Below are 18,355 nucleotides of genomic sequence, written 5' to 3' on the forward strand. Positions count from 1 at the left end.
CGGTTATCCAGACTGGTTGGCCAGTGTGTGAAAAAGGATGCTGGATTAGATGGACCATGGTCTGCTCCGGATGGACTCTTCTTACATTACAAGACCAGTGCCACATAAAAAGCAGTCAACTGAGAATATGTGACAGGTGAGCTGACTGGCATGCCAGCTCTCATACAATATATTTTTGCTCGTCAAAAGACGTGCAGAACAAGATAAGCACTGCAGGATTTTTCTTGTTGCTAGAGGTGTTTTGTCTTTGCTCTGATGTGCCTCTCTGAGTCATGCAACAGGCTTGTGCAGTACTGGCTCCGCACTCCAAAGTCTTCCTCTCCCTTCTCTGTTCTCCTGCAGCTTGTAGCCCTGCATACACACAACGGTGAAAATATTGCGCAGGGTTTGGTTTGGTTTTTCATCCACTCGCTTATGAGCCAAGTGTTTCTGGTATTTGTGGAACAATCTGTAGCTAAAGAAGAATCCTTCCTTGTTTCCTAGCCTGTTAGCCCTTTCTGTGTGTGAAAAGGTTAGCGATAATAATTAAATAATTCCTCTACTGTTCTTTTGGTCAAATGTTATAAAACTGGAAAGAATAAAGGGGCTTTGTTACTATTTCTTCTTTTTTTATAAGGGTCTTTGAGCAGCGTGAGTTACTTGCACAGCACGATGAATGCTTTTTGCTCTGGAAAATACATGTTGCAGTCAAAGGGATATTGATGGAGGCGTGCTGTCAAGACCACAATGAAATGCCAGGCAGGGGTGCACCTTCTTTAGCGAATCCAATGAATTCATCATCGGTGTGTAAACCGGGTTATAGCTCCATATTAAGAATGGGTTTGATGGGGGAAAGGGTTTGCTCTGGCATTGTGGCAAATTAACCTGCCTGCTTTATTCATGGTCAGAATGTAAGAACAGTTTTGCCATATCTCTCAGGAAGCGTCATAGCACAGCACAAGCTTGTCAGATCTGCTTTGGCAGGAAACTTCCACCCGCTTCTGGACCTTCCCACCATCACTCAGCTGGACAATGTGAGAAATATAGTAGACTTGATGGTGATGGTGTTCAGTGTCATCTCAGTGACACTGTGTCATTTCCATCACAAATCAGAAGTGACATCAACACATCTGGCGCTGCTCTAGCTTTCGCCCAAAACTCTATGGCTTAACCAGTGACATCATACTATAGTCAGCAAGCCAAACCTCCCCCCACCCCCCAACAGTGAGTCTTCTGATGCTTGCCAGCTGTGGGCTAGCAACCCTAGCACTGCAACAGAGCAAGAATTTTGCATACTTAAGATTCAGGACTTGATCCTTGGCATTTCCACTTAGCTATAGGGTTGGGACGGATTGTGGGAAACTACAGTCAATAGTAGTAGGCTAATGAGTTAGATGGGCCAGGGATAGCTTTATACATTCATTCTGACAGGCCTCAGATTCAGTGGGAACTCACAGGAGCACAGCTCCTGAACCTTTCTGAGGGTTCTACCTCCTCCTTCTGAGAGTTCCACCTCCTTGTCCATTGAATAGTAGGTGCAGTTGCATAACAATCCCTGGCTGAGCTCCACCACCTATTTTTCTACAAAATGACCTCTGCATTCTGAACTGGAATCCAAAGAAGAAGAGCTTAAGAGTGCTTCAGAGAAGTGGTCTTCAACCTTTCCAAACCTGGGCTTGGACCCATGTTTAGAGAACAGAGAGCAGCATGGGCTCCTTTGAGCTTCAAGGATGTAACAGGCAATCACATAATATGACAGGAGGAGTCTGAAGAGCGGGAGAAAAATGGACTGGGGGGGGATGGTGTTGATGGGGGACACTGTAGACATTTTTCCCCACCCTCCATGGTATTTACCACAGAGATTAGGGGAAATTCCTAGAGCATCACCCAGAAGTGATGTCATGTCATCCTAAAACTTCATATTATCCAGACCCTGGTGGCCAAATATCCCAACATTTGTTGGCACAGCTCTCGGAACCTTAGGGAGAGAGGATTACCCAGGTCTTTTACTGTAAAAAAGCCCAGGATGAGCTCATTTGCATATTAGGCCACACCCCCTGACACCACCATTGTTTCACATAGGCCTTTTTTGTTTAAAAAAGCCCAACAGGAACTCATTTGTATATTAGGCCACACTCCCTGATGCCAAGTCAGCCGGAACTGCATTCCTGTGTGTTCCTGCTCAAAAAAAGCCCTGGGATTTCCAGTGTCAAGGCCAAGTCCCTGGGAACAGAACAAGAGAGCCAAGGACAAAAAAAACACAAGTTAAGAATCAAGACTAAGGAAGCAGCCAATAATCAGAGCTATGGCGGCATCCTGTCTATCAGTGAGTAGCTGCACCTTGCCATGCTGCTACTTCTTGCAATGTGTTTGCAAACTAAAGCAGGAGCTGTGTCATCCTTGCTCTCTACAAGTGCACACAGTAGGGGGTTTTTCCATAAAAGAGCCAGAAACCATGGCATCTCTGTAGATCATGACTCAGCAGGTGGAGTTCTGCATACTACCTGAGCATCCTGACCCATGGAATGAAGGCTATTGCCTTTCTTGAACAGCAGTCTTCTAGCAAATTGCTTTTGAAACTGGGGAAAGTTGCAGTACAGCAAAGGAAGCAGTTAGGATCTCTTTCCTATATAGTTACATATGTAAAATGAATTTTGTGTGGCTTAAAGCTGCACAGCAAATATAACCATCGGCAGTTAAAATGTCTCATATCAGCAAGTGTTTGTGTGGCAAGTGTATGTTTCTTTTCCCCCAGCTGAGCAATTTGCATTTTTGTAGCAAAAATATATACTCCCAGATAATTATAGGAAGATGCCATTGCTAAATAGCACTCATGGCTACTTAACACTGATAGAGCTACTTCACACAGAGATCTTGAATTTGTCCAGGGCATTACAATGGTTATCGCTGTGTGTTAGTTGAACATAGGGGTATAATGTTAAAGCAATGATTCTTGTTTGCCTGATGAAAGTCAGAAATTTACATTTTTCCAAGCAGACATTGGCCCAGTAATAGATAGGTATCACTTTTAAAAATACATGTTAGGAGACTTTTTAAAATCACTGTCAGCCTGCCTTGTGAAATGACAAGGAATAAGCAGATAAAACGAATTGCCAATAAAACATTCCTGCTCTGTACTGTAGTGAATAGGTGCTGTTTAAATTTCACTTCCTTCATTGTTTAATTTCAACTGGAATACATGGAACATTTTATTAAAGTCTTGGATATGTAACCTGGTGGGCAAGAGCAATTCTGATACATCTATGCGGGTGTCTTCTAAGTTTACATATTGCAGTACTTTCTACCATCAAACAGAGTGTGTTAGAACCAGCTGTAAAGCCTTGATCTGCCTAAAACACAGGACATAATTGGATCCTCAAGCTCAGAGCATTGATCCATAATTTAAAGAGCGGGCCTTAATCAGCAGCTTAGAAGGAAGCCTGCCTTTGGGTGGAGTGCAACGCAGCACAAGGCAGCTGGCTGTTTGGCGATGCTGCTACTGTTTCGAGGAAAGAGGAAGTCAGTGAGCTAAACCATGTTTGGTTTTGGGTGAAGCTGGGGCAGGAGGCTCTAAGAGCTCCCTGCCAAACACAATGATTCAGTCCACATGTTGCTCTTCTAATGGGGGAGTGCAGGAATGGGAGTCCTCATGAGGCTTCTTGGGAAGGCCCTCCTCTGCTGTATTCTGGGACAGGGCAAGGAGCTGCCATCATCACATCCTTATACCAAGTCAAACAGTTGGTCCACCAACCTCAGTATTGCCTGCTCTGACTGTAGCAGTCCAAGGTTCTCTCTTTCCCTGGCCCACCTCCCTGGGATCCTTATCAGCAAAGTTGCCAGAAACTGAAGGGGAAGTTCAGATCATGCAACTTGTCACTCTGCTGTGCTATCTGTATGTCAGCGGTGGTTGGCTGTCTCTTGAAGGAAGCAGTTCTTCCTCAACATAGTTAGGGGAGACCTGTCACTGCCCTAACAAATGGAACTGCTTATCCAATAGTCACACAAATGGATGCATTTGTAGGGCTGTCGTTTTCACTAGGGTTGTCAATTTCCAGACAGTAGATGGAGATCTCCAGGGATTACAACTGATCTCCAGGTGAGAGAGATCAGATCACCTGGAGAAAATGGCTGCTTTGGAAGGTTTACTCTATGACACTTTCCCTATGAAGAAAGGTTGAAACGCTTGGGACTCTTTAGCTTGGAGAAACGTCGACTGCGGGGTGACATGATAGAGGTTTACAAGATAATGCATGGGATGGAGAAAGTAGAGAAAGAAGTACTTTTCTCCCTTTCTCACAATACAAGAACTCGTGGGCATTCGATGAAATTGCTGAGCAGACAGGTTAAAACGGATAAAATGAAGTATTTCTTCACCCAGAGGGTGATTAACATGTGGAATTCACTGCCACAGGAGGTGGTGGCGGCCACAAGTATAGCCACCTTCAAAAAGGGTTTAGATAAAAATATGGAGCACAGATCCATCAGTGGCTATTAGCCACAGTGTATGTGTGTATATAAAATTTTTTGCCACTGTGTGACACAGAGTGTTGGACTTGATGGGCCGTTGGCCTGATCCAACATGGCTTCTCTTATGTTCTTACATTATACCCCACTGAAGCTTCTCCCCAAATCCCACCCTCTTCTGGTTCCACTCCTAAAATCTCCAGGTATTTTCCAACCAGGAGCTGGCAGCCCTACCTTTCACTGAAGCAAAGGAAGAATTCATTTGGTATTTGTGTTGTTGTTTCCAGACAGCCACAACAATAACATGTATAAAACTGGAATGAAATTGTGAAGAACGTATGGTACAAACGAGTACCATGGAGGAATTCACACTGCCCAATTACATGTTAGTGGGGACAAAGAGTGCTGGGTTGGTTCACCAGTGTTTTTTTTTTCTTTATTTCAAGTATCGCAATAGTCAGGTTTTGAAGTTTTTCTCACACAATGCAAAAGGCTTAGAATGCCACTTTTAAAAAGCTAATCAGAGCTTGGAAATGCATTGCTTCAGAAGATGAACCTTCACAAGCAGACATCCACCACACACAAGCAAAGGATCATAGCTGTGGGCACTCTTGCAACATTTGCTTGAGTAGTGGCACAAACTGGCTCAATTCTCCCCCCACACCTTCTGCTAAATGTCTGCTAAACTGTAACACAAGAGTACCGCTAAGGAGGCTCTGCCTTGCCATGCCTGCCAGCTTCCCTGGCACCCTCAGCTTTTCACAGACACAAGAGACAGTTTCCCAGAGACAATTACCTCACCCTCTGTTGAGGAGGCAGATGCTTGTGGTTGGAAAATGTCTTTCCCAGCTTGTCACTGGGGTGCTATAAAAGAAACAGGAGCTCAGTGCAAAAGCCAGTAATTATATTTAGTTGCACAACAGTCAAGATGACAGCAACAAAGCAATTGAGTTGTTTAATAACTGGGGAGGGGATGTATTCCAGAAGGAGAATTCAGATCAACCATATTGTTAAAAATATACAGGGCCTGGCCATGTTAGATCTGTCACAGCCAAAATTACAAAAACAAACAAAGGTTTTGTGAGTTTTTCCACTAAAGCTGCTGCCACGTTATAAATGCATTCATCTGTATTTCGGTGTTGTTTGTTTTGCTATTTGTTCACTTGCCTCCTCTCCCCTCTTTTGGCTCCTTGTGGGAAATGGCATTTGGACAGTGTAAGAAAGCAAAGTGCTAAATGTAAGCCAGATCTCTTTGTACTCCTCCCCACCCCCAGTGACTACAAAGGAAACCACTCTTTTTCACTGGACATGGGCCATTGCCCCAGAGGTTGTGCATTCCCTCACCCCTAGCAACAGCAGCAGCGGCCTGCAGTGTGGAATGCAGGTGGGGAAACAGCACCACAAAATGATGCTGCAACAGGCGTAAACATGTACAAAAAAATCCACAGGGAAGACGGGGAGGGATGTGGTATAAGGATGTTGTTTTGGGTGTGAAGTGTAACTTGTAGGGTTCAGAGCCAGCCCAACAATTTTGGGCACCCAAGCTACATCCCCCCCCCCCCAGGGACGTAGCAAAGCAGCTCCCATTCTCCTTACCTTCCCTGCATTCTGCATCTGGGGCGGGGGGGGGGGGGCGTGGTTAGAGGGACAGACAGTCTGTCTGGCACCCTATGCAATGGCCACCAAGACCATCGCTTTCTTTGTGATGATCCTTTCCATGCATACCGTCCTCTCCTGGACAGTGAAGACCTGTAAGGAAGGGCAGTCTTGTCTGCCTGCCCCAGGCATTTATTTCACCTGCGGGCTTGTCAAAGTGCTTGCCCCAAAAGATTCCTGAAGTGCTGTAAGACCTTCGTATTTGAACTCTTTCTGCAGCTGGCAGTCATTTAAACAGAAAGTCCATCTCCTCCTTCCGTAATGCTTAAATAAATGATGGATTAAATGAAATTAAATTGAATTGTGAACTCCCTGGAGTCATCCAGTAGGCTGTTGTGGCCAACAGAATGTTGGACTTGATGGTCCCTTGATGTGTTCCAGAAGGGTTCTTCTTTTGCCAGATTTTTTTTGTGTCTAGAGGCTTCTAGCATCTGATTTCTAATTTGCTTATTATCCATTCAAAGATTTTAAGTTCCAAATGGGCAGATACTGCAAGCTAGTCATAATCTGGTGACTGCAACATCAACTAATGACTTGCATGTGCAAAAAACAGGCCGTGGGAGTGGCTGTACCATAGAGCTCACATATGACCCCAAATGCAGTACTTTTCTGAAGAATCCATTCACACAACTCATAATCCATCACAGAGAGATCAAGTGATGCACACACCTATGTGAATCAGACCCATGTTACGATCAAATGGAAGAACAGAGTACTGGGGAGAAGCCAGGAGAAGGTAGCTTAGTGGATAGCTAGCCCTATCTGAGCAGGACAAGAGTGATTTCTAAGGGGAAACTCCCATAAGTACATTCTGTGCTGCCTAAAGTCTTAACAAGGTTAGAAAACTTTCTCAAGCCCTCAAAATATACGTTATTCCCCTGACTTTCTAAAGCACTGGGAGGTAATTTAAGGCTCATTGATGCAGTAATATCTTCCTTTCATGACAGGCATTTATCTTTAGTGGTCTTGAAATACAGCTATAAGCAGGAAAGCTGAGGTATTAACTTTGTGCAACAGAATGGGGAATGTAATGATCTCCGCGCCCCCTCCAGCTCTTCACTGTGCTTGCTGCTTTGAGTTGTATTTCATGCCATTTACAGCCCTGAGCTCCAAGACAAAGACCTTGCATTCTGTACTGTAACGGAGGTAGATGTGTGTCTGTTATCATGTATGGGAGGAAAATCTGTATGTACACTATTTTAAAAAAAATTTCCTTGGTTCTGACACATACTGGCATGACCAAGGATCACAGTCCAAGGCAGAGAGATAAACGGGCTGGGCAAATAAAGAGGCTGGGCTGTGTGCATATGGCCAGTTCTCACTCCACAGTTCTCCAAAACAACCTGAACATATTTCTACCTGCAACATGACTGAAGGTGAGCAGTTCCTGGATCTGGAGCAGCTAAGGGCACATTTAGCTTTCCCTCTTACCGGGTCTCTGAGTGCAGTCTTTGAATTTCACCCATATGCAAGGGGGGGGGGGGTTGTAGTAGGAACTCTTTTGCAAATTAGGCTACACACCCCTGATGTAGCCAGTCCTCCTGGAGCTTACAGTAGGCCCTGTATCAAGAGCCCTGTAAGCTCTTGGAGGATTGGCTACATGAGAAATGTGTGGCCCAATATGCAAAAGAGTTCCTGCTACAAAAAAAGCCCTGCCCATATGTCTGAACAGGCTGCTGCATTCAACTCTTCCCTTTTGCCCTTGGAGTCTGAGAAGACCTATAATCTTGGAGGGAAGGGAGTAAAGTGAGGCAATACAATGTGTTGCAGGAAGTGAAAGTGTTGGAGTGTAATTGCCCTTGTTCATTTTGCAGATGCTACCACTGGATTCCTCTCAGATCAAAAGGTGGGGTAGAAGCCCCCAAAGTGACAGGCTGGCATAGAGTCCTGCTGGGGCTGCATTTTGAGACGTTCATACAGTGGGAGTAAAACCTGTCCTTCTGTTCAGACAGTGGGTGAGATCACACAAGAGATTTAGCATGGCAGTATCCTGGCTCTGAAAAAGCCGGTTCTCTTTTATCCGTGCCCCAGCATTCACACAGCCCCCACCTGCTGCCTGGAGAGGCACAGTTCACATACATGCAAGAGGAGCATTCAGACTGCTCATGTGCATGCCAGGTGTGTGGGTGCAGCATGTGCCTGGCCGTTCAGACAGTGGGTGAGATCACACAAGAGATTTAGCATGGCAGTATCCTGGCTCTGAAAAAGCCGGTTCTCTTTTATCCGTGCCCCAGCATTCACACAGCCCCCACCTGCTGCCTGGAGAGGCACAGTTCACATACATGCGAGAGGAGCATTCAGACTGCTCATGTGCATGCCAGGTGTGTGGGTGCAGCATGTGCCTGGCCATTCGGACAGCCAGGAAATGCACCCTACATATGGTTTAGAGGTTTGCTACCAGGAAGTTCCCAGTAGCTATTTAATCTGGTCCCAGCCCGTCTTCAGATGAGATAGGTATGGGTGGGACTCAGGAGGCAGATGCACCCATGTGACCGAGCTCATTAGATCTGGATAGGAGGCATGGGTCGGTCTGGCCAAATCTCTTGTGTGATCACACCCACTGAGTGGTTTGGTCCCCATTGGTTGGAACCCAACAGAAGGTGGCAGTTAATCCTAACCTTTTGATATAAAGACCCTCCACTCTTATGCTCACTGTAATATTGTCAGTTTGTCAGTAGAAATGCCACCCTAGATCCTGGAAGAATGCAGTTCAAATCTTCACTCAGCCATTAAGTTCACTGGATGGCCATTGTCTGGCCACTTCTCATCTTAATCTTATCTACTTTACAGGGTTGTTGCAATGACAGAACTATGTATGCTGTCCTTAGATCTTTGGAGGAAGGCTGGGATAAAAATTGTGATAGATAATTTGGGAAAGTTGGGGATCCAAATGGTTTGGCCATAGCAGCTAGAATGCTGACTTAAAACTGTAATGGTTGTGCAGCTCTCAGCTCTGTCTATCTGGCAAACATAATTTCTCCCCCAAAGTCCTGATTGGTGGTGGTTTTCTGAGCTCTAGTCACATTAACAGGGATTTTTTTTCCCCTCCCACTGCAGAAGACCAGGACATACAAGCTCCAATTGGTTGTTTCCTTCCCAAAGTATAATTAAATCAATGTGGAAAAGACCTTAGCTAGAAGGCTGCAACTGCCTGCACTCAAGTAGAATGACTGACTGGCCTGTAATCAGAGGAAAGAGGTCAGGGGAAGAAGACCAGAACAGGAAGGCAGAACTGGAGAGTTGTGTGTGTGCACACAAACCAAAGGCAGGAAAATAACATTGAAGCAGAGGACAATTTGAGGAGCATGATCCAATAGGAAGCATGCAATTATTTTTAAGTGGTCCAATGTCTTAAGCAAGAGAAACTTGCTCCCTGCCAGGATGGAAGGACATGTGTGGTAAGCCCCAGGAATTTGTTTTTCTGGAGGAATGCAGTTGAATGGCATTCCGGAACCTCTTTGTGGAAACAAAAATCTCAAAAATTGTTTAGAAGCTTGTGAGGAGCACCAGTGTGTTTCTTCTTCATTTCTCTCTTGAGCGTTCCGGCCTCTATTTCCAGAACCACCCCCCCCCCCCCGATAAACCCCATGCATACTACTTTAAGCTCTAAGAACATTAGAACAGCTTTGCTGGATTGGGAGAGAGAGAAAGAGAGAGCGCATACACAGAGGCATGATGGCGACATGGCGGTTTGTACTTCAGCAGAGACTGCGAGGCTCAGCACGGCAGCAGCCTTGAAGCCCCTTTCCTTGTGCTGCTGTGAACTTGCCAAACTTTATATGATTTCCCCATAGGGTATTTAATCTAATTGTGCCAGTCCTTATTTGGCTGAAAATTTCCAGTTCTTTCTTCATTGAATTAATGACTTAGTGTTTGTACTCTCCTCGTTGTCAGTTTCTTTTTCCTTTCTTTGTTAGAAGAAAAAATACATTTTCCTACATTCCTCAGCCATTTGCTCTCTTCACCAAGCTTATTTATTTATGTATTTATCCCTCTAAGTTGCTCAGGAGTGGAATGTGTGACTTTCTACCCCTATTTCACAAAACGTTTGGCAGATTCTGATCCAAGTGTAACTCTTGCTGTGGCAAAAAAAAATTATCTGTTTTTATGACCTTATTTTCCTCAATAGCATATTTTATATTTTGTATTAAGTATCTCTGGTTATTTGGTTATCTTTCATATTACTGAATTGTATTGTGCTGTATCTTTGAATTACTGAATTTGTCTGCTTATGACCTGTTGGTCTGTGAGCATGAAGTATAGAATAAAGGAAATACCCCCATTCCATCTTCACAACAACCCTCTGAGATAGAGCAGGCTAAGAAACAGTAATCACTTCAGGGTCACCCTAGTGAGCTTCACAGCATGGAGGGAGATCTGAACCAGGCCCTTGCTGCAGTCTTACTCTGTCACACTAACCATTACAACACACAGTCTGTTTGCTGAATAATTCTTCTTCAGGATGCAGTAGCCCTTCTGAGTTCCTGCAAGTTCTTCCCCATTTGATGGGAAGCTGTTGAATCTTTCACAGTAATTGGGGTGTCAGGGTGATAATTAAGAATTAGCACTTGTGTGCTTGTAGATTTTCTTCCATTGAGTTCCACTGAGTTGTCAATCTCTGTCATTGCATCAAGAAATTGGAGACTTCCATGTGTGTGCATTTATATATATATATATATATATATATATATATATAAAACCCTGTTGTTATTCTGAGTTCTTTAATACATTTCATTCCTGGCTTTAGGCCATTCATCATGTTAAGAAACAGTTTTACTGCTCTTTTCACAATGATGACATCAATCATGCCAAAAAATAGCCCCACTGGCATTCTAATGAGGCTTTGTTAGAATTTTGGATTCTGAGGCATAGTTGGGGAAAGGTGAGAGAATGCAGAGTGGTTCCAAAAACTATGTCATATAGCCCTCCTTGGACTGTACCACTCTGGAATGCAGCTGTGGGTTAACATATTGCAGTACTCCAAATATGGACAGCTTAATTGGTACATTATGGAAATTGCCTGCTAATTATGCCAATCGGGTGCATTAATTGCGGCATTGTCTACCCATTGCTTTGCATCTGCTCCCACGCAAAAAGTTGAAGACAGATCAGATGAAGCATCTTTTGACCTGCCATTTGTTCCTGCTGGGATTACTAGTTCAGGTTTTAGTGGAATAGCCAGTTTATGGTTTGTGGAGTGAAGTTCAAATTGCATTTTCCTAGTTTGTGTCTATCCCTAGTTTGTGGAGTGAAGTTCATGGCAGGTCAACTGGCACAAACTTTCCACAAAAGGTCATGGAGGTTCGTGAAGTGATACATTTCCACACTCAAACAAAATATATACCAAACTTTGAAGAAACAGCAGGGCTGAATTCTCCAGCCTCGATAACTTTCTTGTCAGTTTCAAACCAGTCTTGTTGGTTTCAAGAGGGTCCCCCCCCCCCTTTGCCAGTGTTCCTCTGTGTTCCCTTTCCATTTTTTGGCACAGAGCTTTTATCCTTGCTTGGATTTTCTGTGAGTGACTCTGTTCTTTGAGATCCGTCCTTTTAAACTTGCAATGCCAGTGGCACTGGGTACTGCTGGGCATTCTATGCCTACTGCACAGATATTCTGGCTTGACCTTAGTCCTATTGAGTTTGCACTGCTGCAGTGCACTGTCTCTGATTAGCTTGCTAAACACACACACACCCCTTTCTGTTTCTACTGCAGAGATTCTTGGGGACTTTGATTCTATTCTGCTGGGCTTCGATTACCTTGCTGCTTTTTTTTTTTTTTTTTTGCTGTTTTGGAGGATGGGTTACCTTCTTTAGGGAGCCATAACTCAGATCCTGTAAATCCAATCCTCACCAATCTTGGAGGGCAGGTAGAGGAGTGTCAGCCAGAGTGAATTTTGTGTCTCTAGAATGCAGGCAGGGGGAGTGTCCACAAACCTCACAAACCAAACAGTTTGTGTAGGCCCTAAAAGTTCATGGCTTATAAACTGGCCATGCCATGAACACTCTCAAATTGCATTTTTAGTTTGTGTCTATCCCTAGTATAGATAAGTAACCTTTCCCCAGATGTGCTGATTTTCTGAGTGCAAGTCATGGATAATTGGGAATATTCAATCATATCAGGGTTCTGAAGAGTTCTTATCCTGAAAAATGGTTCTTCTGATTCTGAATGTGTAGTGTGGCTAAGCATAAAAACAATTTTATTACTAAGTTAACTTAAAAACCACCTCTCCACCCATTAAGTTCTCTAGGGCTGATTGCAGACTGGCACTTTGGGTCGACTCAGAGACGCCTCTGAGATCTACCCAAAAAATCCGTGCACACAGCAACATCTGCCGGCCGCCCCAACCCAAACTTACCCCATCCTCAAGAACAATTCACCTGGCTCAAAAAGGGACCACCGCAAAAGTGGTTCCTTTTTGCTGGGGTGGCTCTGAGGTGGCTCCCAGCCGTCTGGAAGGCCGGAGAGCGCCTGGGAAGCCACGAGTGGGATGCCCGAGTGTTCCAGACGCTCGCCGCCTGTCCACCGCCCCTTTCCTCGAGCACTTTCCGGAAGCTCTGTTTCCGGCCGGCTGTGTTCGAGGCGGCTGCCAGCTGCCCCAAACCGACTGTCTGGTTTCAGCCTAGCTGGCCAAGAAACAGATTCAGCTCAGCTATCTCTCTGGATTTTGCGGGGTAAGGTAGAGGCATGTGTCATCAATGTATTAATGGCACTGTGTCTAAAAGCTCTCCATGGCCGTTTTCGCACTAGCGTTTACTCCGGCGTAGCGCCCCATTTACCTCCGGATCTTTTCCTGGTTTTCGCACCTGTTGCTCCGGCACTGCGGTTTGCTCCGGCGCTGCAGGGGTTTCACGCTGGAGTATCTTGATCCACCTGCTTCCGGAGTTTTTGAAAACCTCCGGATCCACTCCGGATCCACTCCGCGGAGTTTGCTGTGGGAAATCCATCCACGCCGGATCGACTGCTGTGTGGGCGGCACCCTCTCCCTTTCCGTCCTCCCACCCCATCCACCCCCTTGGCCAATCATCAGCCTTTCGCGGCGCTTCCCCAAAGTGCCGGCACGGCCATTTTTTTTTTAAACTTCACAGTTTTGCGTAATAGCGATATTTCGAAATTAAAAAAAAAATAATAGACCCCCCCCTCCCTCCTGGAATAGCCTCAGTTGCAACTTTTTTTGTAGTTTTACGCTGTCCCTGCACTGTTACGCCATTTCAAAGGTGGATGCATTAGATTTTTTTTATTATTTTTAACTTTAGTTGCGTTATTTCGCTAAACCGACGGGTCCGTTCGAGGGACGTTTCGGGTTCCTTTGCCGCAGCTGCGTTATTTCGCAGTTGCATCACACATAACACATTTCGGCTGATACATGATTATTGATAATATGCATTATTATTGATAGGGTGTTAGGTTCGCGAGACTCTGATGGGTGCTATGGCGACGGTCTCGCGAGATTTGTGACTGCTGGACGAGGATTAGGGAATCGCCCACACTTTGGTTGATTTAACTTTAGTTGCGTTATTTTGCTGAAGCGGCGGTCAATTTATTTAATTGAGGGACGTTGTTTGGATTGCTTTTACACTGTCTCGTCATCTAGATTCTCCATTGTGAATACTTCTGACGATACAAGGCAGTATGGAGGATGCTGCTGCTGCAGCCAATACTTAACCAGAAGCGTCACGTGATGGTTTGCCCGCGAAAAAGGGGATTCTCTATTACGTTGCTACGTTGTTACGCAACTGGAATTGCGCTTTAAAAAAAATGATTGACAGGGCATCGAACTCAAGTCGATGCCAGTGCGAAAACGATTTGAGCCGGGGCTTCAGGGAAGGCGACTCCGCAAAGAGTCACTAGTGCGAAAACGAGAAAAATGATCCGGACATAATTGCGCCGCGGAATAAGGGGAGCAAACGCTAAGTGCGAAAACGACCCATGAGATTCCCCCCCCCCCCAGTGCCTCAGTCTGGATGTTTAAAAGTACAAGGGGCAAGACTGGTGAACCCAATATTCCAATGGCCAAGGGACTGGACAAAAGGTGTCCAGCGCCACCTTCTGGAAGCTGTCTTCAAGGCAGGAAAGGAACAAATGCAGCACCAAAGAATGATCCCAGGCCTCTTTTGGCCAAGCAGTCCACCAGGACACTATGTTTATGCTGAGTGTAGGAACAGAACATTTCCAGAATTCATTTGACCTTCTCTTTTCAGAATGGGCTAATCACTCCAAATCTAATAGTCAAATAACTAGGACATTTTTTTGTTATACTCTGGGAATATGTAAGCCTTACTGTGTGTGTATGCATTGGGGACTTTGATTCTGTTCTGCTGGACTTCTATCACCTTTCATCAGATATCCCATTGGAGGACTGTCACTCTTTGACAACCTGGCTCAAACACTTGCTCTGTATTAAATGGTCTTCAGCAGATTGGTTAGCCACAGAGGGAAAACTGGAGCTATTGAAATCAAGATGGTGAGCTAAATTCTTGTTTCCCTCCTAGATCTCTGTGGTCTTGACTGAGCACATTTGAGTTTATAAAATCATCAACTTGCCATGTAAATCTATCACACCTTTTCTCTATTCTGATCAACATTGACCAAGATAGGCTGTCTGATTGGCAGCAGTTGTGCAAGCCTCAGTCAGGAAAATGTCTTTCCCTAGATCTTTTCCAGAGTTGGATTTAATGCTCGTACCTGTTTGTAGTGGGAGTTGCTCAACTCTGCTGTTGTGATTAATAAAAGTTAATCTAGACATGTGGTGAGGACCAAGCACACTCATGTGTCTCCAAGAAACCAAGTGGGAGAATGGGCAGGAAACAGAAATGGCTTCCTACAAATGGAGGTCAGAAAGAAATGAAGCGAATGTTCATGGATTTCCCTGAATTGACAATGATATCCGTGACTGTCTGTGCTATGAATGGGAAGCCGATTGGCAATAGTCAAGCATCATGTGAAATAGCTAGCCAGGATTGTCTGTGTCATAAACAGGGAGTTGATGGTGTGTGTATTTGTGTGTGAATTGCTGTCAAGTCTCAGGTAATGGTCCCAGCACAAAGTGAAAACTGGAAATAGATATCAGGAATTGCCTGTGATAAATCAGGAACTGATGGGCAACGACTAGCTGGGAATTTTTGTGCCTTAAATGATGAGCCGATGAGCAAAAGCCCTACACAATGGCAAATAGCCAATCAGTATTTTGAACAGGGAATAGTGGAAAAAATGGGCAGTCATGGCTCCAAAGACATGATTCTAGCAGTGTTCAGAACTGTGTAACCAACTATGGAAAGAAGCTAGGAGGGTTTTGCACAAAGAAACAAGAAATATGAATGGAACTAACCAACACACACCGAGAATCTTATCTTTGCAGATGTCATAGGATGTGCAGTAGTTTTATTGGGATAATGACAAAGAGAAATATTTACTTGCCTTTTCCAGTGAACAAGGTCTGTGTAGTACCAATTTTGGCATGACATTTTCCAGGGGAAAGTTATTAGCTTGGGTGACAACCTCCAGCTCCTTCCTACAGGCAGTTATTGCTTGCAAGCTGCCTGAAAGCTTGTTTCTTAATGATATCAACCCTGGCTTCTTGCGAAATTCTCTTTAAATCAAGCCCGGTGTTGCTGTTAGTGTTGAGAGCAATGCCTTAATAACCCAAGCCCACAAAACTTTGTTGTCAAAGCTGTTTTCTTTTTTATGTGCTGCTTGAAATGTCATGTTTGTAAGAGTGTTAATGGGCAACCCTGAGAGTGCCTGTTACCAAACCCAGGGTATGCTAGGAGGCATGCAAAAGTCAGTGATGAGGTGTCCTTTATAGGATCCTGATCCATGACTGATCGTATATTGGCTCTCTGACAGTTGCCTATGTTTTAAGCTAGAAAGGAACTATTGAGAAGACACACAGCTTTCTTCTAGAGCCCCCAAAATTATCACTGTAGTGTCTTGCATTCATGAGCATCTGGTTTGGAAGAAGGCAAGGAGTGAGGAGCATTCTCTCATATGTTCCCCGGTCCATGAATTGTGAGTGAGAGAGGAGACTCCTTCCCTTGTAGCCTAGTTCTCACTAAAGTTGCACTCTTGCATCTGCAAGTACCATTTCTAAAAAAAAAAAAAAATCACATTTATTTACTGTCAAACAGGTGTTAAACTTTACATTGGATATTAGTGATGGGCTCATTAACAGGTTTACACAAAGGGATGAAAAAAGCAAAATTTTTCCAAAACAATGTACAATTAATTAGATCTTTCATCATAAAATAAATTAATTACTAAATATAGGCAGAAGGAGTATGGAAGAATAATATTTTTGTTTTCTCTTAGATTAAAAAGGACAGGCACCATTTGTTCCTCATTAAGTTTTTAGAGTAATATCCATCCCCCCCATTCTACTCCCCTCCCCACTTAAAGAATGCAATGGGAACTAGATGACTGGGGAAGACAATGGCAAACCACCCCATAAAAAGTCTGCCACAAAAACGTCGTGAGGCGACGTCACCCCTGAGTCGGAAACGACTGGTGCTTGCACAGGGGACTACCTTTTTGCAGACACTTTACCAAATTTGTGCAAGGCATGCAAGTACCATTTCTGACTGTAGGCAGGTGATCACCTACTGGATTGCTTCTCCTTGCAAAAGAATTCTATCTCCATAGAAAATGAATGTGTTCTTGTTTTCTGCATAGGAGCATTTCTTCATATGAATGCCTGTGTGTGATATGTATTAGCTATAAGCCTGATTGACCATCATAAGCTCTAATGACATGTAACCCTGGAGATCTGTGATCGGATCCCCAGATGAGTAATTGAGCTGCAAAAAAAAGAGGGGGGGATAGGTTAATACAGATTGGGACTGTGTGGTGTTCTAAGAATCATTCCTTGCTCTTCTGAAGTCCTACTCAATGTGGATGCATCAAATCTGACAAGAAAAATGCATGCTAATTTGTCTCATTGTTCTAGCCTGCATGCAAAAATGTAACCCTGTGTTAGAGGAAATGCAGCAAATTGTTATATGCTTTGTATTATTTTTTTTCTGGATTAAATATTTAAAAGTAAGTGAGCTATCTTAACATAAATAACCCTAAACAATTGCTAGAAATATTAATGTAAGCATTTCAATATAAAAGTAAGATGCCCACTGACCTCCTCTCCTTCCTCCACCTCTATCATTATAACCAGAGTACATTAATTCAATTTTTCTTTTCCTCTCTACCAATGTTTTTTCCTTCCTTCTCCCTCCCTCCCTCCCTTCCCTGTATCATTGTAGAGTTGATTTACTTCTCTAGATTTTTTTTCTTTGTTTCTTTTTGTTTTTGTTTTTCCTTTCGTTCTAACTTAAGTTCATTTTGTTATGTGGTGACCACAGTTATGGATGACGCTCCCCCTGGCACACAGGAGTATATTATGTTACGGCAAGATTCCATCCAATCTACGGAATTAAAGAAAAAAGAGTCCCCCTTTCGTGCTAAATGCCACGAAATCTTCTGCTGCCCTCTGAAGCAAGTGCACCTCAAAGAGAACACAGAACCCGAAGGTTTGTGCGCCATGAGATCCATGTTTGTTTTATCCGTTTTCCTTTCATTTATTTCTTTATTCTTTTGGAGAGAACGTGCCTGTCCTTTGGATTGTCTTGTGTGTTCTTTGGCCTGTCTTAATATAATGCAACTGGATGCCGGAAGCCACCTGTGCTTCATGTCCACCTGTGCCCCTTGCTTGCTTGTTAGTGTCTTGATAGAGTCCACCATGGGCCACTGTATAAAATAGGCCACACGCTGCATTCTGATATTAGGGGAAAAAAATGAAATATGATAGCAACAATGCTATTTTTCCACCTCAAGCAGAATTTTTCTTTTTTTTCTGTCCATTCTCATCATTACACTGCCTCCTGGCTGCCAAAATCGCTTGCTTTCCTTCAGAGGTGTCTGATCCCCTCTTTGGTCTCTCCCCTTTCGACAAGCTGTCTCCTTCCACTTAACATTTTGAAAGTTGCACTGAGCTGGGAATAAATATTATATAGCACTTAAAACAGGATCCTCTGATACTTTTTGCACTTCATAAAGCTTTTGCATATTGCTGTTTAAAAAGATGCTTATAAAAAGCTGTAGTTTGGCAAAGCAGGGTAAGATGTATGTCTTGCACGCCTGGTTGCATTTTGGAGAACTACTCTGCATGCCATCGAGCCAGAGTTTGAGTGGAATGTTTCCTTCTGTTTTTTTCCGAAATGGTAACAAGGTAACCGGTGAAAACATGCTTGCTTATTCACTAGAATAATAAGGAAAT

The 18,355-nt window shown here is 44.0% G+C and overlaps 1 protein-coding gene across 2 annotated transcripts in view; it reads left to right on the forward strand.

Annotated features, from left to right (window-relative positions):
* The window catches only part of FGF13 (fibroblast growth factor 13), a 272,150-nt gene that overhangs the window by 111,839 nt on the left and 141,956 nt on the right, over positions 1-18,355 (forward strand). Inside the window, exon 2 of one of the 2 annotated variants that reach the window (XM_060249482.1) lies at positions 17,442-17,609. The exons of the other annotated variant lie outside the window; for it this stretch is intronic. Within the exon in view, the coding sequence (XP_060105465.1) occupies positions 17,442-17,609 (168 nt within the window). The remainder of the gene's footprint in view (positions 1-17,441; positions 17,610-18,355) is intronic. 2 annotated transcript variants of the gene reach the window in all.

This window comes from Heteronotia binoei, chromosome 11 (genome assembly GCF_032191835.1).
Source record: "Heteronotia binoei isolate CCM8104 ecotype False Entrance Well chromosome 11, APGP_CSIRO_Hbin_v1, whole genome shotgun sequence".
In the NCBI taxonomy this organism is placed as follows: Eukaryota; Metazoa; Chordata; class Lepidosauria; order Squamata; family Gekkonidae; genus Heteronotia; species Heteronotia binoei.